The 20,612-nt window shown below is 32.7% G+C and overlaps 4 protein-coding genes across 6 annotated transcripts; 2 read left to right on the forward strand and 2 right to left on the reverse strand.

Moving 5' to 3' along the window:
* Positions 1-2,128: 2,128 nt before the first annotated feature.
* Positions 2,129-4,184, forward strand: LOC103498342 (zinc finger CCCH domain-containing protein 20-like). Its single transcript, XM_008460920.3, has one exon. It carries the CDS (start codon positions 2,401-2,403, stop codon positions 3,589-3,591), a length of 1,191 nt encoding a protein of 396 aa, XP_008459142.2. The 5' UTR covers positions 2,129-2,400; the 3' UTR covers positions 3,592-4,184.
* A 6,559-nt stretch (positions 4,185-10,743) lies between these two features.
* On the forward strand, positions 10,744-14,401 carry LOC103498351 (vacuolar protein sorting-associated protein 32 homolog 2). Of its 3 annotated transcripts, none has more exons than XM_008460944.3 (8): positions 10,744-10,979; positions 11,062-11,170; positions 11,696-11,795; positions 12,882-12,967; positions 13,084-13,175; positions 13,509-13,623; positions 13,700-13,895; positions 14,209-14,401. In XM_008460944.3, exons 2-7 carry the CDS (start codon positions 11,099-11,101, stop codon positions 13,889-13,891), a joined length of 657 nt encoding a protein of 218 aa, XP_008459166.1. In that variant the 5' UTR covers positions 10,744-10,979; positions 11,062-11,098; the 3' UTR covers positions 13,892-13,895; positions 14,209-14,401. The 3 variants fall into 3 exon arrangements, with proteins under 3 accessions (XP_008459166.1, XP_008459153.1, XP_008459161.1); XM_008460931.3 differs by lacking the exon at positions 14,209-14,401 and adding an exon at positions 14,000-14,207; XM_008460939.3 differs by lacking the exon at positions 14,209-14,401 and adding an exon at positions 14,000-14,207 and having other exon boundaries at positions 10,745-10,979; positions 11,065-11,170.
* Positions 14,402-16,211: 1,810 nt separating this feature from the next.
* LOC103498374 (40S ribosomal protein S30) lies at positions 16,212-16,999 on the reverse strand. The gene is made up of 3 exons (XM_008460958.3): positions 16,784-16,999; positions 16,550-16,687; positions 16,212-16,458 (listed from the first exon to the last, which is right to left on the reverse strand). Exons 1-3 carry the CDS (start codon positions 16,785-16,787, stop codon positions 16,412-16,414), a joined length of 189 nt encoding a protein of 62 aa, XP_008459180.1. The 5' UTR covers positions 16,788-16,999; the 3' UTR covers positions 16,212-16,411.
* Positions 17,000-18,242: 1,243 nt separating this feature from the next.
* Positions 18,243-20,017, reverse strand: LOC103498384 (60S ribosomal protein L31). Its single transcript, XM_008460968.3, has 3 exons — positions 19,904-20,017; positions 19,507-19,611; positions 18,243-18,764 (listed from the first exon to the last, which is right to left on the reverse strand). The coding sequence occupies exons 2-3, from the start codon at positions 19,587-19,589 to the stop codon at positions 18,485-18,487; spliced, it is 363 nt and encodes a 120-aa protein (XP_008459190.1). The 5' UTR covers positions 19,590-19,611; positions 19,904-20,017; the 3' UTR covers positions 18,243-18,484.
* Positions 20,018-20,612: the final 595 nt, after the last annotated feature.

Consider the following 20,612-nt stretch of genomic DNA (forward strand, 5'->3'; position numbering starts at 1 on the left):
ACTTTAATAGACAATGAATTGGAAAGATATATATTTACTTGACCATACTATTTACAAAAAAGTTTTTTTTTTTTTTTTTTTTTACCTATTATGTAAATTAGTTTCATTTTTCTTTTTCTATCACAACAATTCCCCTGAATATAAAATTACAAGGTAAGTTTCCTTAAATATAAAAAGATAAAATAGGTAAAATGATTGCTCAAGAAAAATCTCGACACTCATAGGTGGACCCATACCAAAAGAAAACTTAAAAAGACGTATAGAAAAACACACATCATAACAAAAAAAAAAGCTAGAATACTCTTGGGGTTTGAGTCAACCAAATAAGCTCGTAAATATACATTAATTTGAAAACAATCATGCTGCACTTAGTCTAATATTTCTTGCATCGCCAAACGCTAGGAACGACCCTTCACTATCAAAGTACTGCATAGCAACATGTATGCTTAGTTGAACCTTGACCCCAAAAAAGACTAGCAAGTGAGCCCTAACATTATTTCTTGTGTAGATAGTTGAATTGTACATTCACTTGTGGTCTGCAACAATAAGAAACGTAAGTAAGTTTCGAGCATAAATAATTAAATAAATACACATATATATATGTATGTATATATAATTTAATACACAAAATAAAGCTAGTACGTACACGAGTGGCTAACCCTACAATTTAACTTAAAATGAATACATAAACTTTCAATCGATCGATTGATATAATTTTATTTTTTTTGGTTACGATAAATAGAATTTAGGTCAAATTCAAAGGGGCACAAAGGGAAACAAAAAGTTTTCCCCCTTTAAAAAGTTAGATTACAGAGCTAGATGTTGATATGGTTGAGAAAAAAAAAGGGTAAATAAGTGAATAGTAAAAGAAAATAAAAACATGAATTTAATTTTAATTTTATTTTTATTTAATAATGTTTGGAAGGTAGTGGAAAGAATTTTGGAAGGAGATTCTATTTTGCAACAATTTCCAAGAGAAATTTAGGAATGTTATTTATTAAAAGTAGATTGTGGTTTTTTTTTAAAGATATATATATATATATATACTCTTTACTAAAGTTTTATTTATTTATTTATACTTTTCATGGGAATAGGTTTCTAAGCATAATGGTGCTTTTGAACTATATTTAGTGTGATGTTTTGAAATTGAACCAATTATTCTCATCCCCTATATTTTTAGAACCACAAAAGTTTATTTTCATTACTATTGGTTAGCTAGACTAATTTAATGTAAAACAACCTATTTCATTAGACTTATTGTATCCTAATACATTTTTTTTTCGTTTACATCGTTTTATGTCAAATCAATCGTTAAGTGAAAAAATAAAGTCAAATTCGACTTATTAATACATAATGAAACCACCCGACAAAATTTAACCTAAAAAAGCTTGAAAATTTCTTTTTATATCCATTCAAAATAAAACTAAGAAAATCTTATACATGTAAAACCATATACTAAACTTTTTTTCATAAAACGTTCGTCCAATCTTTAATTTAAAATTCGTATTTTTCGAACTAAACTAAATTTAATTAGTGATTCTTTTATATTCTCTCCTTAAAACTAAAGGTTGGATCTTCGATTCTTATGATTGTCGTTGTGTGCATGTGTTAGAGTAACAAAATTTTCAAATGGGATAAAGTAATTAACCATTTATGATGCCATGGCTGTATTAATGCAATAGATAGTTAAACTCCTTATGAATTGTTTAATATTGTTAATGCAAAGTATAAAGCAAAAAACTAACAAAAGATGGGGTTAATTATCCAACTTAAAGAAGTTGAAATTATTAATCATAAAATTAGGAAAAAGAAGAGAAAAATGAAATTGGAATACTTAAACCTATTTTTAAGGTGTGATTATGGTTATAAATTTGAAAAGAATCACCAACAAAAACAATTACCCATCAAAACGGGTAAAATAGACACATAATACGTTAATATGTTAAGCCACGTCAAACCGCTGGCCCACCAAAAGATCATAAGGTTTGACACGTGGAGATATTGTAAGCCGTTGTCTTAACTTTAAAGAGAAAACGGTGTCGTTAAGGCGTTTTCCCATGTGGACGGTTTAACCGTGGTGAAAAGGTAAAAAAGAAAAAAGAAAAACAACATAAAAGAGATATATATATCCTTCTAACTTATATTGGAGTATATAGGTAAAGGTAAGTTTAAATGTAACCATGGTTGGGTAAGAAACTAACTACGGTTAGTTTCTTAGTTCATTCAATTCTTCCTCTTGTTTTTTTATTTTTTATTTTTTATTTTTTATTTTTTATTTTTTTTTATAAATGAAGGGACCATGCCGGTGGATTAGCCAACAATCTCCTTCTTCTCCCCCAAGAAGGAACAGAAGCTAAAGAAGAAGAAAAAAACAAAACAAAGCGAAAACCAAAGGCGAAAATGATCGTCGGCGAGCAGCCCAAACCCACGAATCCAACGGTTCAGATTCCACCGTGGACGTTTTTGGAGGATACGGGGATGGATGTGTACAGTCATTCATCGCCGGGAAGTGGTGGTAGCAGCGGTTCCGTCAAGTGTGACGGATGTTCCAGCGGTGGTGGGTATTCTCCTTATTATCTACAGGAAGCATTAGCGATGTTGAAGCGGTATCTTCCGTCTAATGAGGCGGAGATGGACTCGGATATTGATGTTTCGGGTAAGGAGATGGATTCTCCGGTGGATGCGTACTCCTCTGATCAGTTTAGAATGTATGAGTTCAAAATTAAGAAGTGTACGAGAGGAAGATCGCATGATTGGACTGAGTGTCCGTTTGCTCATCCTGGCGAGAAGGCTCGCCGGCGAGATCCGAGGAGGTATTACTATTCAGGTACGGCGTGTGCGGATTTTCGGAAAGGAAGCTGTGTTAAAGGAGATGCGTGTGAGTTTGCTCATGGAGTTTTCGAGTGCTGGCTTCATCCTGCTCGTTATAGGACTCAGCCGTGCAAGGATGGAACGAGTTGCCGGAGAAGAGTTTGTTTCTTCGCTCATACACCGGAACAACTTAGGGTTTTGCCTCAACAAAGTCCTCGGAGTACGACCTCCATCCCTTCGTACGACGGATCACCTCTCCGACAAGCAATTGAGGCCTGTGCAAAACAAATGCCCTATTTATCATCTCCAGGAACATCGCCACCAGTGTCTCCTCGAATTGAATCTCCACCTCAATCACCGATCATTAAATCACTAAATCGACCTCACGCACCAAGTTCGATCAACGAAATGATTGCATCTCTGCGAAATTTACAACTCAATAAGGAACTCTGTAAGGTACAATCTCCCTCTTCTTCTTCCTCATGGAACGTTCAAGTCGGATCTCCTGTATTCGGATCTCCAAAGGATTCCACCACTCGATCCGGTCTACCTAGCCTTCCAGAAACTTCGACTCCTCCAGGTATCCGATATCTCGATTTCTGGGAACTGGGTATCGGAGAGGAACCGGCGATGGAGCGAGTGGAGTCCGGAAGAGATCTTCGTGCAAAAATGTTCGAGAAATTAAGGAAGGAGAACTCCGTCGGCTGCGGCGATCAGGACAAAAACAGCGGCGGTGCCGGTGGTCTGGATGTCGGTTGGATCTCAGAGCTCCTCAAGTAAATCAAACCATTGGCGGTGACAGGAACAAAAAAAAAAGAAAGAAAAAGAAAAAAAGAAAAACGAAAAAGGTTCGTCTCTGATTCCATTTTGGCTCCATTAAAACCAAGCTTTCATCTGCTTGTTTTCATGATTATAATTATAACAGTATCAGAATCTGATAGAGAAGAATTTGAATCCTTTCAATTTGGAAGAACATGCCAAGTTTTTTTTTTTTTTTTTTTTTTAAAGATTCTATGTAAATATTAAAAATTAGGGGGTGGGTATGGAAATGGATGGAGAGATTGGAGAATCAAATCTGTTCTGTTTTTTTGGGGAATTTTCAAGATGAACATATATCAAAAGAAGAAGGAGGTAGTTCAAAAAAAGAAAAAAAGGAAAAGTAAAAGAAAAGAAAAAAAAAAAAAGGAGATGGGTATCTTTTTTCTTTTTTGTATAGGGTCTTAGCAAATTCACATACTTCAATCGTTATTACTGTATTTTGTGGAGTTGTATAACTCTCTATGATTGTATTAAGGAAAAAAAAAAAACAGAGATTAACAATATATAATATTATTTATGAATGTATTGAAATGCTAATGATGTTCTTACTGTAATTGCAATTTTTGTTTTGTTTCTCTTTGGTAATATGATCAATGAGTCTTTCTTTTTAGAACCAACTAATTCACATTAATTAAGTTGATAAACTAGAATGAATGTTGGTGATAATTTGGGTTAGTAGCCATAATTAAGGCATTAATTGGGGTGTGACACATTTACTCAAATCCTCTTTTGCTCTCAAGTACAAAAAGATTTTATTAAGATCGCAATCCAAAAGGGAATAGGGATGGGATTGGAATTGAATTGAATGTTTTGTTCCCAACAATATCGACAATTTTACTTTTAATAATAAAAAATTTCATAGGTAATATTTAAATAACGAAATATAAGTTACTAACTCACCCTTCATGTTAAATGACTTAATGGCTAAATACTCCACCCAGGATTCAAACACAATAGGATCCATCATATGTCTATTTGGATGGGGAATTTTGTAATGAAATTTTTAGGGTTTAGTGTGAGTCCCACATTTCATTCTCATTTCTTCAAAGCTTTGGTAACCACATTAATGAAAATATCTTGGGTCCTCAAAATTTTGTTCACATTTTTTATTATTCCAAGTAATTAAATGCCACCTAAATTGTTAATATTGTTCTGTATTTTTCTCTTCAATATTTATAGAGTTTCTTTTATATTGTTTAAGATATTAATTTTTTTTTTCTATCAAGTTATAAAATGGAGAAACGATGTTCGAAGTTCATTATTATTGAAGCGTCAAACTTATCATTTTCGATTATCTTTAATTTTGTTGTACTATTTGGGACTGTATGGGGTGATGGTGCACTGATATCATATTTTGACCATATTTCCTTGGGTACAAGTTTGTTCTAACAAAATGATTATAAGCTTTCATGTTGTTTTTTTCCCCTTCCAATCATGTTTATATACTAAAAAAATTGAAGAATTTAGAGTTATGGTACTCAAACTATGATTGGATAAGAGAAAAGGAGAGAAAGAGAAGGGTTTAGGAATAGGAAAGATGGAGAAGGAGAAGAACAATAAGTTATTTGTGAGAGAGAGAGAGAAAAAAAAAAAAAAAAAAAACAAGATTGTTGTGAAGATTTGTTGAAGAAAGAGAAATTGAAAGAAAACATTCTACCTAAGTATCCATCACAAACAGCCATGGTAGATTTTCCTTCTCTAAAAGAAGACGTTCTTCTTTTATATTGCTTGAACTAGACCAAGCATTCGTCTAAAGAGGATATGAAATCAAGTAGACATATATACAAGAGATAGAGGAACTTTTGTATGAACGACTTTTTCTATACGATGTATGATTGATGATTCACTTCTCACAAAAGTATGGTTTGTAACTTTCTTATGCCATCACTCACTATTTATGTAAATATTGCATTAGGGGCGATCATATCGTCATGGCCGTAAGATAATTGCTTTTTTTAAAAGAATAAAAAAGTCAAAATAAGATACGGAGTCAAATTGGAGTTGTTATACTCATGTGAATGAATATTGGCATGTAGTAATAAGGCAATCCTCTAGTCAAAGGGTTTGTTAGGATATTTTTTTTTTAATATATATGATATATAATCTCATCTTAGTATACACATTCAACTCATTATAACATAAATGGTTTAGACTTAACTTATAAAACACTTAACTTAGTAACATTTCTCGAATATTTTGGAATATTTTAATGTATTATGAATATTAGGTTTGGAAAAAATAATTAAATTGATTTTGTTTGTTAGTATATTTAGTGATTTTTTTTAATGTAGAAAAACAATTAACATGATAATCATATTCCGATAGGTAAAGAATCGAATATTTGGATAAGAGTTTGACTCATTTTGGCAAATTCAATACCAAATATTATCTCAATCCTACCCCTATTCCTTTTCTTACTTATGCGAAAAGAAATAATTAATATGGTATTAAATTGATTTTTATAATTAATACTTCACCTTACCATAATCATATCTCAATCCTATCGTTTAAAAGCAACATAAGAAACTAAAATCTCTTTAAATGGGAATGTAAATATTAATGTTGACTTACTTGCCTTCTCTATTCAAACTTATCCATAAACATTTTCCTCTTTTAACCTAAAATTTGTTTGATTTTTATTAGATTTTCTGAGTTTGTTCGATCAATGGTATTTCTTTTGAGTTAATAGTCGTCAAAGGTAGTTTAGGAAAAGGCTTATGTCCCAATCGAACATAACTTCAAGGATAAGTCCCGACCTTAAGTCTTGGATCGACCTAGTTGAGTTTGCACTCATTTCATTTAAATGAGTTGCACCAAAATCGTACCAATCTCATGACCTATACCCAAAATCGAAAAAAATTCAGGCAACAATACACTTAACAAGATGTTGAGTACTTTGTTGAACCAAACACTTTAGGTATACTAATTTAAAAGTTTAAAAGAATACCCAACTCGACAAGTTGTGTCTGTAGGTAATTTAGAACAAACTAGAAGGTTAGAGCAAATATGTGCCAACAAAATCTTTATAACCAATAGTGATATATCGTTCTTTTGCTAAAAGAAAAACACAAACTTTTTTCTGTTGTTTTCCTTTTGTTTTTGGTCAAATCCCACATTTTCTGAAATGAAAGCATTAATTTTATAAATAAGTGTGAAAAAACTTTAATTAGTACAGAGTTTCTTTTAATAAATAAATAAAGAAAAAATTGTCCCAAAAAAAGAGAAAGGAAAGAAAAAAAAAAAAAAGAAAAAAAAGAAGAAGTATTGAAGATAAAGTTTGAATGGATGAGGTGAGTAGTCAAAGACCAATTAGGATTGTCTTGATTTCAACTGACAAAAAGTAAATAATGGAGTTGGAGTTAGGCTGTGTTTGGGACAGTTTGCATTCAAATCCCCCTTTTTTCTTTTTTCTTTTTTTCATATTAATTTCATTTTTGCTAATTTTTACACAAAGTCTTTTGTTTAATTGATGTGGGGAATGCTTTGTTTATTACAAAATCTTCCTTCATATCTTCTTCTGCCCTCAAATTCTCATTATGCCCAAAATAATTCAATTCTAACCCCATCCATTTTTCTTGCATTTACGTTACGTTATGAAATTTAACTAATGTTTGATGTTAAGATCGATCTTCACACCACAACAACATTTAATTTGTTTAGACGAGGGAGAAAATGATTTGTAATAAAAAGGAAAAACTTGTTGGTGTGGTACTTCTTACGGTCATTCTAATGGCTAATACAAAGAGTATTTGAAACTTAGTATTAGGAGCGAATGTCGAGTCACTGTGTCGGGTATTGGGTATACATTAAACATGCATCTATTGTACAAAATGAGAGTCTTAGTCAAGGCCACAAGAAAATTTCAACCCCTCCAAGCCCATTTGGATCTTACAATGCAGTTTCTATTCAAGTGTTAAATTATGTCATTTGGTTCAAAATCACGCATACCACGTTATATGGACTTGAACAATTTATATATTTATCTTATAAAGGTAAGTTTGTTTGAAATACAACTAAATCTTCCTAGTAGCATATCCTTTAGTATAATTCCAAATACTCATGCTAGAATCTATAAAAAAAAATTCTAAAAATAAACGATAAATTAGTATTAGAATTAAATTTAAAATTTATTTAGCGTATGAAACTAAAATTGGATAATTTAAAATATAAATAGATTAAAATTAAATAAATTTCAAAATATGAAAACAAAAATAAAAATTTATTAAAATATTTAAAAAATATAATAAAGTTTTATCGAAATTTTTATAATATTTTAGTTTATGGAATGAAATTAGTTAATTTAAAGATTTAGTTTGAAAAAGAATTGTTGGGCCATAGGGACACAGAAATTTGTGCGGTTGAGAATTGGGAAAGGCTTACTGACAAAGACTTTGAATTATCATTGAAAACGAAGATTAGAATCATACGGTTCTCATTCATTCTTATTGCTTTCAAAAAAGAGACCAACCAAAATAAGTGATACCTACTTTCACTCTTACTATGACTCCCATCTATTTTGTTCACTTCTTCCCATTCCATAATACGATATCACGTTACATGAACTTTTAATGGAGTGTTCGAGACAAAAACTTGATCATTACATCTTAAGTAACCATAACTTCATATAAATTAACTTTAAAGTTAAAGTGATCTTAGCTCGAATGATAACTGACACGACCTAAACTCTTAAAGTCGATCCCTTGTATCTTTAGTTTTTGCATTAATAAATAGTTTGAGAAAATATCAATTTATACTCGTAAATTTTGGGATTTTTTGTGTTAAAGACTTAATAACTATTTGAATTAGACTCGTTATCGTCATGCGTAATTTTTTTTCATAGATGTATAAATGATTGAGATAAAAGAAAGCTATATAGTATATTACAAGGTAGAAACAAAGAGCATAGAAAGGGAGAGTGAATGGCCTATAAGTTACCTTTGTGATTAATGGTAAATAATTATGGAGTTTTTACACTCATATTTTCACACACATTATTCACAAGTATTATCCTACATATTATTATTGTTATTAGAGGTGGTGGTGAATAATGGTTTGATTGATTGATTGATTTGGCATTTTGGCAAAAGTTACCATAAAAAGAACCAACTTTTGAAAAGCCATCACTTGATATTCAAATTATTCAAAACGTGTCAACACCAAATTGAAATACTAAGTTTTGATTCAAAAGAGAGTATATAATAAAGCCAAATAAGACCAAATTATGGTCCAAAAGCCATGCCCCCAAAACAAGCTCTTAATAATCATCATTCATAATATATTCTGCCTTTTCTTTTCTAGCCGCCCTCTTCTTCTTCTTCTTCTTCTTCTTATTATACTTTACATGGATGGTGATGGAATTTAATTAAGTTCAATCATGTTTCCATTAATCAAATTCCAATTTAATATAATAAATTAATTTAATGCACGGTAACCCACTGTTTGAATGATTAATCAAGATTCATATTTTAAGGTATTTTTGTTGTTATTTTTTTTATCGATTCGACTCTATGACAATGTCATTTTTTAACCTACGTAACTTAATAAGTAAAAACATGCATATACTATATTTCAATTTGTAACGTGTGTTGATGCAGTATATGTGTTGTTTTCTCACTTATTCTTGCATTAGTGGAGGAATAAAGTTTTTTTTTTCTTCAGAAGTTTTGTTATTGAGAAAATGATTTGATTGTCATAATAATGAACATCTCTCTTTTATTCCTCATCTATATGATAAGCACGTACACGAGACTATATACGTTGCATGTTCGACAATACCCAAAAGAAAAAGAATACAAATTTTAGTATAATAAAGAAGAAAAAAGAGATTGGACCTTCAAAGAAGAGAAGTTTTATAAATTATCTAAACTTTGAGGAGTATAGATTAAATGATGATATTGGGTTTGTAGGGTAGGAGTTGAATAATGTGGAAATATGAGGAGAGGGGAGTGTGTGTTTATGAAAGAGACAAAAAAAATGATAACACAAAGTTAGAAGAAAAGGTGTGGTTAATTTAAGAGTCAAAGAAATTAAGTGTTGTGGAAAGGGAAGAGGTGAGTTTGGTGTTGTGGAAAATTGGTGACATAATTTTGAAGTTACGGTCACATCGGGTAAGTCTAGTGCTTGTCTATTTTCATCTATTCATATATTCAAATGCCGATTATTCCGGGATTTTCTACCCCCCACAAATTTTTTATTATTCTACTAATTTAGCTTCAATATTATAATAATTATAATCCACATTTGTTCTTCTTAATATATATATACATATACATATATATGAAAACACCTATACCAAATTCACTCTACAATTAGTGAATTTCAACTTTACACTTAGTAAATTTTATTACAAAGTTTTTTGAGATATCAAATTGTCGCCTCTGCTTTGATGATATTATATATACTCTAAGAAAACATTCCAACAAATTTTCTTTTCTTTTAATTAATTAATTGGAGTGGAAGACATTTTGATTTTGATTTTCTTCTCGTCGTTATCATGCCATTTTCCTTTCTCCCCTTTTGCCAAAGTTGATGCTCTCTTTTTTCCTAAATCAGCTTCTTTTTCCTACTTTTCTTCCCCTATTTTTTTCTTCCAACTTTTATCATCATTTTTTTTTCTTTCAATTCTCTACTTTCATCATGACCTTTTATCATATATACATTCTTAAAATATTTCTTCTTCTTCTTCTTTTTCTTTTTCTTTTTCCATCTCGTCTTATATCGCTAATCAACACGACTTATGACACGTTTGGATTCCAAATCACTATTCGCATGCTTTTGGTTATTGAATACTATGGTGGTATGCAAAATAATGCCTCCGAGTCGAGCATCTCGATCTGTCATTATACGCAAAGGAGTAGAGAGAAATACAAGGTCTATTCCACCTAGAATTCTAAAAATCACTATTGAATTGATTATATTTTGCTAGGAACATATTTGAGAGTTGGTTCATAGTGGGCTTGTAGGTATGCTAACTAGTTCGGCCCATATACATGTCAGGAGCCCAACTGAGAGTTTGGGCCGACTCATAGATATGACAATCGGCCTATATTAAAATATCTATTGAGCCCGGCCCAAATACTCATTTAAATAGAATTGGCGGAGAGGAAAATGGGAGTTTTGATTTGATGAACAGAAACCAATAAGTAGATTGCCGCGTGGAGACGAAACAGCGACTCGAAGAGAAAGGGAACTCCAAATCTTCGACCTCCGTTTTCTGGAGCGTCTGACGAACCCTTTCTACAATTCTACTTCAAATTTTTTCATTGAATCTTTCGATTCATTCTCCGTTTTCTGAATTCGTTTCGGGTTCTCATCTTTCTGTTTCAATCTCTCTGGTTTCTCGACTTTTGGTACACATTGATTACTTTTTCCTTTTCTTTTTCATTCATGTTGAATCCAAGCGTTTGAATCTGATTTTGTTCGTTGTTGTAGAAGATCGAGAGAGGATTCTTGTTGCTTTGTATCAACAATGTTTAACAGGCTTTTTGGTAAACCTAAACAAGAAGCCAATGCTTTGGCTACGTTGGAGAAGCTAAGCGAGGTGCGGCCTCATTTTGTGATTTTATTTTTTTAGATTCATATTCTTTTTGTGGAAACGATATTTTCTTGTGTGTCGTTGGTTTTAAGCTCTAGTTCTATTTCAACAATTTTGATGTACGCTTGACTTCTCGATCATTCATTTTTTCCAAATGGTAGTGTTTAGGACGTCGGTATCATTGGTTTTCACGTCCCCTTGACCGTGTATTAGTGTTTATTTGGTTTTTACTTGGTCAAGTGGCGGTTTCTGGTTGAAAATTTTTCCGTATTTGAATTGGATTAACTGTTATTATTATTATTTTTTTGTTCTGCGAATGGTAATCGGTGTGTTTCAGGTGAAATTACACTTATGTAAGTTAATTGGTTGTTATTCTTCTATGCTGCTATATTGAAAGAGTAGATAACTGGAATCATGTCTGAGACGATTGTAATTGTGATTGTATAGACTTTTGTAGTCTTGCAAAAATTTTCGTGATTGATACCAATGTTTCTGGGTACTCTTTTTTATTGTCTGTAATTCTCTGTTTAGACACTTGAAATGCTGGAGAAGAAAGAGAATGTTCTTGTGAAGAAGGCAGCTGCAGAGGTTGAAAGAGCTAAAGAATTCACAAGAGTGAAGAATAAACGAGGTATGGTCTGAAATTGTGAGTGCAGTAGCAGTATGAATTTTTGTTTCCTATGTTAGCATTTCTTACATGTGTGACGTGTGAATAACATTTCATTAATACGTATATTGTCCGCTCTTAGGTGTAAACTTGTTGGTAGCACCGTACCTGTTTTCTCATGATTTGGAATTGCAATTTATGCTTCTGTCAATCCTTTGCAATGTGATAATCTGCAGAAACTTTTTAATGCTGTCTTTCGTGTACATTTTTGTTCATTATTATTAGGAGAATCTTGTGGTCAATGAATCCTTCGACTCTGTATCCTCAATGAAATTAATTTTGATTTTTCAAAAATTGTCCATGTTAATCTCAAGATTCTGTAGAGTCAAGGTTTTACTGTTATATTAGTAAAATTACTAGACAGGCTTGCATGGTTGGTCGTTCTTACCTTGTGCTCTTCTGGCTTTTGCTACTGTCTTTATGGCTTGCAGTTGAAATGTAACCTTTCTATTTCTTTTATAATAGGGTTGTGTATGGCCAAGATTTGTAGACTTGATTACTTCAATGCTTCGTTTTCGATTTCTGTCCTTTTTAGATTTGCCTTGTTCTTATCATTATTAGTAGCTTTGGATAATTGTTTTCAAATAGTTTAATTTCCTAGTTATTTGTCTCTTTTGTTGAGAACTGGAGCTTTGGAAATTGTTCTGTTTCCTTTTTTTAATCTATATCTTTCCTTTACATTTTTCTTTTTTATTTATTTATATCAAAATCATTGTTACCTTTGTTCTTGCTTATCCTCAACTCCCTATTTTACCTTCTGTCCATATCCCAGAGGCCTTGGATATTGAATAATTTTGTTTAGGATTTAAATATTTTTCCTACACAAAAGTTAACATTTGGAAATTAATCAACTATCGTAAATCTTACCGGTTGTATATAAGAATCAAATTTATGTAATCAATTAATTAGATTGAACCTAATAGATTACTGATACTGAATTATTTAAAATATCCTTCATAGATCAAATCTTACGTAATTCAGTACATTACTATGTTTTATTTTGCTTCTGTTTTTAAGAGTCCATTCATAGTCATTGTAATTTGTTTCCAGCGGCTATACAATGTTTGAAGAGAAAGAGGCTATATGAACAGCAAATAGAGCAGCTTGGAAATTTCCAATTGCGCATCCATGACCAAGTAAGTTGTAGTTGTTACTTACAGATTGATGAGACATCAATTTCTCTTTTTTAACTTCCTTTAACTACAATTCATGGAAGTGTTAACTTTATTCAAAACATTTCTTACTCTTGCAGATGATTATGTTAGAAGGGGCAAAAGCTACAACGGAGACTGTAGATGCTCTAAGAACAGGAGCATCTGCAATGAAGGCCATGCAGAAAGCAACGTATGCCTGCTTTACTTGCGCTCATTTTGCCTTTGTGGTTTATAACTTTTCAGAATTTTGGTCATTGAATATTCCTAGGTTTATTGTTTATTTTTTTTACATGGCCGGATTATTAAAAAAAAAAAAAAAAACTTTACAACATATCTGCACTTATTTAGTAACTTTATTCATCTAGTTATTGATATTAAGCCAACAGTCTGAGAAAACAGCCTTCGAATGCCAGCAGATTTTGAAAAATGTTTGTGAGATTTTGTTTCAAGTCTTATCGTGAAGTGTTAGACATGCACATCTTATGTGGAAAGTAGGCTGATTATTTGGAGCTTTCTTGTTCAGGAATATTGATGATGTGGACAAGACAATGGATGAGATCAACGAGCAGACTGAGAATATGAAACAGATCCAGGAAGCGTTATCAGCTCCAATTGGTGCTGCAGCTGATTTCGATGAGGTTGTTAATCTTCTAATAGTATCTTGAGGTTTTCTTGTGATTATAGGCTTTATATTAACAAGGGTGTGGTACTCAGGATGAATTGGAGGCAGAACTTGAAGATCTTGAAAGTGCGGAGTTGGAAGAGCAACTTCTCCAACCAGCATCAACAGCTCCAGCTGCACCTGTTTCAGTCCCGGCAGGCCGAGTTCCTGCACGCCCTGCTCCTCAAAAGAGAACTGCCGAAGAAGACGAACTCGCTGCTTTGCAAGCTGAGATGGCACTCTAATCAGGTTTTTTCTATTTTATTTGAGTTCAACACGAAAAAGAAAAGGGAGTATATCCAAGCAAGTTTGTTGTTGTAACATTGTAACTGAGTTTTGATTGGAAATTGCAGGTAAATGGGATGGATCATACATACATTCATTCATATATGTCGTGGCTGACTGATTGTGTGCATCATCATCATCATCCAAAGAAATCTTCTGACGAGTGTTTTTATACGAATTATTAATATTCCCTGACGCAAGACGGTGTATATAAAGTCTGCTAAATGATTGGAATTGTGATTTACATCTTTTTATTTATTTATTTTCTATTTTGCAGAGTTTGGGAACGCCTTGTCTATTTTTTTTTTTCCGAAAAACTTGCATTCACGTTCACCCCCTCGGCAAGTGTAGTAGGTAAAGTAAGGTATACTTGAGTTTGGTCATTACATAAAAAGACAAACTCTAATCGGTTTATGCGCAAGTCAATTTATCATCATTTCTTAAATCGAGGACAATTTTTTTTATTAAAATGTACTTAATTATTGCATGAATTTTACTTCACTTCAAGGGATTGAAATTTAAGTATCTAAACAAAGTAGCTGACAAGTTAGGGCTTCCGCATATATTTTTAATCAATCTAAATGAATGCTTGTTTTCATACAACTTATTCATGGAATTTCATTTTCTAAATGTTTGCTTTGACTTTTGTTTTCTCATTTTTTAATTCCTTGATAAATTTTATAAATAGAAATGGACCTTTGAAAACTTAACTTACTATAGTTGAAAATGTCAATAAAAAAGTTTTGTAAATCCGCATTTATTTTGTAGAACGTTGAAAATTTATTATGAGCCTTGGCTCTTATTTTTTTCGATAGGTGTGGAATCAAAGGTTTACGACAAGGAAAAATGAGCCAAGAGCTGCTTTGTTCACATCGATGATAGACTATTGTTATACAAAACATATGAAAAATGATCAGTGTTATAGACTACAAAAACTAATTACATTTAAAAAACGATCAATGTTAAAGCCTACAAAAGCTAATCCAATTTTGGCCAGTTCTAAAAAGTACTGAAATTGATATCTAAGGGGAGAGATTCTGAAGTTCCTTTTCCTAAAAAATTAGATGAAATCCCATATTCAGTATTTATTCTGGCGTTCAAATTATTCCAACATCGTTTTCTTTTTTTGAAAAGGTTTATGGAGTAAGATAAATGCGCTAAGGGTCATAATTGATGCTTCAATGGTTTTGATTAAAGCAGCACCCAAAAACATTATTTAAACAGCCAATGCTAGCTTAAAAAAATAGCCATATTTGGCAAGTTCCAAACAGACCTGGAAAACAAGCCCCGGTGTCCAAATTAGTCTACCAACAGATCCTTTCTTCTTTTCTTTTCTTTCTCCTTCTTTTTTTTCCTCAAGACCTTTTTCAATCAGGAATACTTTGATGACAAGTGTGGGATCTCGTTGGGATGTTGTAGAGCAAAAGAAAATAAGCTACAGCTGCCTCTCATTATAGTGTCCAAATTAGCCATTGAACGGTTTCTTTTGTTGCTTTTGCTCTAAACCTCTTTAGACTAGAGATTCTTGTCTTGGCTAATAAATCCGAGATCATTGGTTAACCAAGAGGCACCCAAAACATTAGAACAAAACTAGCCCGAAAGTATAATAAATGAGTCATTGAGGTCGTAATATGAAGTAAAAACTTGGTTATTAAACGAGGGCCGCCAAGATGAACTGCAGGACAGGGAATAAAAAAGAAAAAAACATCCTGCGTATAAACTATAGCCTATTTACTTACGAGAAAATATACTACGAAAATATGGACTTCACCCGCTAGACACAACTAATAGGTTCACAACTACGACCAAGAATAGTTCTGCTTCAGAATAAATTAACAAAATAACCAAGAATCCTAAGAATGATGAACTAACGTTCTACCTCAGAATGAATGGACAAACAAAGTCTATGATAGCCCACCCCCTCAAACGGAACACTTAAACAACACCTCTCTTCTACGACTAGAAAGTGGTGGGAGAATTTATTAAATCAATGCTGAACAGGAACAGTGCCAAGTATTTCAAAGCACAAAAAAGGAAGTTCTTTAAAGACTAAGTCGGCGGTGGAGTTCCTAAAAAACGAAGTATTTCAAAGCACCAAAAAGGATATTGCCGGAACAAAAAAGGGCTGTTATCTAAAATACAAATAATTTCAAATTCACCTACTAAAAACGAGAAATAGATTAATTCTAACCGATCCTACAACCCACTTCAAGGACACGATTCCAAAAGCAATATTCCATTAATAATTTCTACCGGGAAAAAAATGATGAACTCATCTCATTGTGAAACAACAAAACTCAGATTTCTAAATCTTAAGCAGATTATCAAATGATGAAACAGAAAACTCCTCAAAGAAAAAAAATACTATCATCATCCAGATAAAATGTCAGCTTAACCACATCAATAAGGAACTAACGGAAGTATAAAATATCTCCAAATAACATGAAAAAAATGGCTGTTTAGCCGAATTCTCGAGTGTCTTACTTCTCGGACGAGTTTGGTCCTCTCTTCTTGCCGAAACCAACAACTACAAGTGGAAATTAAAATTCGTAAAAAACTAGAAACATGATTACAATATCAGAGAGAGGGAGAGAAAATTGCGAGAATTAAACACATACCGGCAGTTACGAATCTGCGGTTGTATTGCATCCGTTTGTGAGCACGTCCTCGTGGCTTCTTCTTCTTATCTTGTTTAGCAACCTTTGGTGTCTGGCCTCTCACCTTACCGGCACGAGCCAAAGATCCATGAACCTTACCTGAATGTAGATTACAGAGATGAAGAAACAGATAAATCAGGAAAATGAAACAGATGAATAAAATCTGAAATGAAGTTGAGAGAGTGGGAGAGTCACCCATGGCGAATCTGATAAGCGACTTCTTCCTTTCTGGATGGCGGTCGACGGGCTTGTTCGCTTCGTCCACTAGAAACTAAGAACGCAAATTGGCAAAGATTAGGGTTAGGGTTTAGGACCAACAAATATATAGTAATGGGTGACGTGGGAAGAATTCAGCGGCCCATTTTATTTTCACTTCTATAGTTTGTCCAATGTGAGGTTGGCCCAAATTTCTTTTTAACACAAATATAATTTTGTTTTTGTTTCTACTTTTATTTTTATTTAAATTTTGTATGAGATTCGAACGACAAATCTTTTAGCAGTAACTTGCGCTCTTTAATTTGTACCATATGTCTCATCTCTACTAGATTTCGCAACTATTTTACGTCTCTTGAAATAAAGAGGTGTAAGACAAAACAAATAATAATAATAATAAAAACCATTGAAAGATTAATTTTGATGCAGGTTGGGATATCACTAATCAAATTTTTTTGAAGAAATAATCAACATTCCTAAAAAATGAGGCTGCTTACTAGTTATATAAGAATTTTTGGATGGTTCGAGTATAACCTTTGCCCACCATTAAGGAGCTTCACCAATCGCGACTCTTAGCTCATTTTCATGTGTTATAGATGATACGAAAATGATCACTCATCAGTAAGAGGTGCAAGACAAAAGCAAATAAAAAAGACGATCAAAAAAATAGTTTTGACACAAAAATAAAAACAAATTATGAAAGATCACTGATCAATTTTTGTGGAATAAAACTTCAAAATTCCTAAAAATGAAATTAGGTACTAGCTAGATGTGAATTTTCTGAACATTTTGACTCATACCAAAATTGGATCATTTTTTCAAGCATTTGGGAATCAACTTAGTCTACCACTAACGAGTATCAATTGCATCACTTAACTCACTTTTTTTGTGCTATAAACCATTCTAAAGATACGATCTCACACTTATTAGCACACAATTACCGAACTAAAGAGGTGCAAGACAAATATATATTAAAAAAAAGCTAGATGACTAGTTTTGACGCAAAAATAAAAACTGAATTCTGAGATATAATCAATTTTTTGGTAAAGAAACTTCAACTCTACACACCCTATTTTGCTTCTTAATTATTTGTAAATATTGTTGTCTTCGTCTTTCTCAAGAAGCTGGAGATAAAGCTAAGTAAATTTATCTAAACAATAACTACAGATCAATCATGATTGTCAACATAAATGAGCCAACATAAAATAGTGAAAATTGCCCATTTTTTAAGATTTAAAATCAGTAAAACAACAATTTCATTTTGGCAACATAACGGCCAAGGGAAACAAGAATTGACAAAAGTTATAATCTCCATTCCTTATCCGATTGTAGAAAAACTGTTCATTCTCCCATTTTTAGAACGTAAAACAAAAATCCCCTACTTCAAAAATAATATATCCTTCGCATGCTCGAGAAAACCAAAAAAAAAACATCAGTTCAATAAAAAGAAAAATGCTCTTGGTCTTCCGATTAAATTACATAACATGGATACGATTTGCCCATGAGCTAACAAGATCGGTTAATGTAACCCAAAAACATGTGAACTTAGTAATATAAATTACTTTAACTAAAACAAAAATCTCCAAAGATCACAATTGAACATGATAAGTCTTCTTTCATTCAACAAATCAAAACTACACCCTAATCTCATCTTACCACCTCTTCTCGAAAACAGATAACAAATCAATCGTCTTCCTCAATGACTTTAGTCCCAAGTCCCTTCAGTCCTTCTGCTGGGATTTCTGCAACTGTTACGAGAGAGTACAACTCTTCCTTGGCATCTTCATCATCGTTTCTCTTGCGAGCAATGCGAACTCTGATTCTTCTGGGCACACTCCTGATTCCCCGGCTCCAGATATGCTTGTTCAGCTTCACATCTACTCTCACATCCTTTGTGCCCATGGCCTTTTCAGCGAACTTCCTGATCTCCTTAATGGCCTTGGGAGCCTTCTTCTTAAACGTGCTATTCATTCACACACAGTAAGGGCTAATGAGTACTAAACAACACCTTCTTTTGGTTACACATTACTTAAAGAAATTATACAATCATGAAGATAGAGTAGAGAAGAACGTAGGAGGCTACCACTATAGAATGTCAATCATAGTCTAGTACATAGAAAAGTCAACGTATAAACAAAAATATCTCTATAACATATCAGTAACAGTGCCCATATATGGCAACAAACCAACCAATTCACGGGCACCAGGGTAGTACTAGCACAAAGCATTGTATTTAACGGTTAGAACTTCTTAACTTAAAAAAAAATACATGTTTAAATGGGAAACTATGGTTATTCTGGCCATTGGTACACAAAAGTAGTTTCTAGCTTTTACTCGGTCAGTACCTAAACGAAACACCAGTGAATTAAGTATGGTTGTTGCCTAACAACGAATATAAATTCAATTAAAACAGATTCCAAACCACATAGACTCTGGGATATTTTCCAGTAAAGAGTTCGATAGACGGTAAAAACTAAATTTGAAGTAACAATAAACCAATATAAAACGATCTACATTGATCTATGACAAATGAAGCAACATTAATTTCATAGCATGCACTTTCAAATTAAGTACAAAAAATCCAGATGATGGTTACTAAAACGAAGTTACTCCTCCATAAAGAACACTACGTAAAATAAGCTAGAACATACATAACGGACATTAAAAAGCAAAAAATAAATACGAGGCAGGTTAAATGAACGTACCAGCCATGAAGGCGTTTGTGGAGGTTAATAGTATACTCTCTGCTAACTACCTCCTCCTTTCTTCCTTTGGTCTTCTCCACCATTTTTAAAGCTCTTCAGAAACTCCTGTACCCAGTAAGTGAATCAAGCCAATCAATATAACTCAAACATAAGCAGAAAACTTTCCACTATCCTAAATTCTACGATGCTGAAAACCCGAATGGCAACATCTGATTACAGGATTCATAGCAACACAGGATAGAAAGTTGAGGAAGTGGATTAGGCGATCAATGCAATAACAAGCGGTAATCAAAAGCAAAAATGTTAACGATTTTCCAAAATTCGGAGCTTCGAGAATTGAAAACGAAGTATAGAACTAATAATTGAGAAGGGGCGTTGAGAGTAGACAAGTAGAGACCTGGAGTTGAGCTACGCGAAGATTGGCCTCCGAGGAAAGAGATGATCTTCAGGGGCAGGAGAAAACCCTAATGCTGAATTTATATAAGGTTTTAAATTATCGCGGGCTTCTTATCGTGTCAACCGCCTAGAGTTCGTTTGACAAAAGCCCAGGTAAGAATTTGTCCAGTTTGGGCCTAGAGATGGGCCGATGAATGTGATAATGGGTCAAGGGAATGGATCAAAATGGGCCCATTTAAGCATATTTTTAATTTTGGTAATTAACGAAATGGCAAAAACGCTCAAAAAAAAAAAAAAAAAAATAAAAATCAAATTTTATCGACGATATACACCGATAAAAATGTATCAATATCTATTGAATGTACTACTGACAGAAATTTATCAATACCTATCGTTGATAGAATTTGAAAGTTTGATGTATTTTGTAAATATTTTAGTTCGTTTGACTGTATTTGAACTCTTTTTAATTTTGGTAATTATAGTAGGTAGTGAAGTGTATAGCTAACACTTCTCTTTTTTAACTATTTATTGTTAGGATAATCTCGAGTTTCTACTCTCCACGTGTTGAACTCAAATAGAAGAATATACATTATGATACCACTATCTGAAAATGTTAAACACTAGGTTAAAAAACGGAAAAAAAATGGACAGGTTAAAGTAAATTTGACCAAGTGATTATAACATCCACTTCCATGTTTTGTTTTCAAAAC

Source organism: Cucumis melo, chromosome 5, assembly GCF_025177605.1.
Source record: "Cucumis melo cultivar AY chromosome 5, USDA_Cmelo_AY_1.0, whole genome shotgun sequence".
NCBI lineage: Eukaryota > Viridiplantae > Streptophyta > Magnoliopsida > Cucurbitales > Cucurbitaceae > Cucumis > Cucumis melo.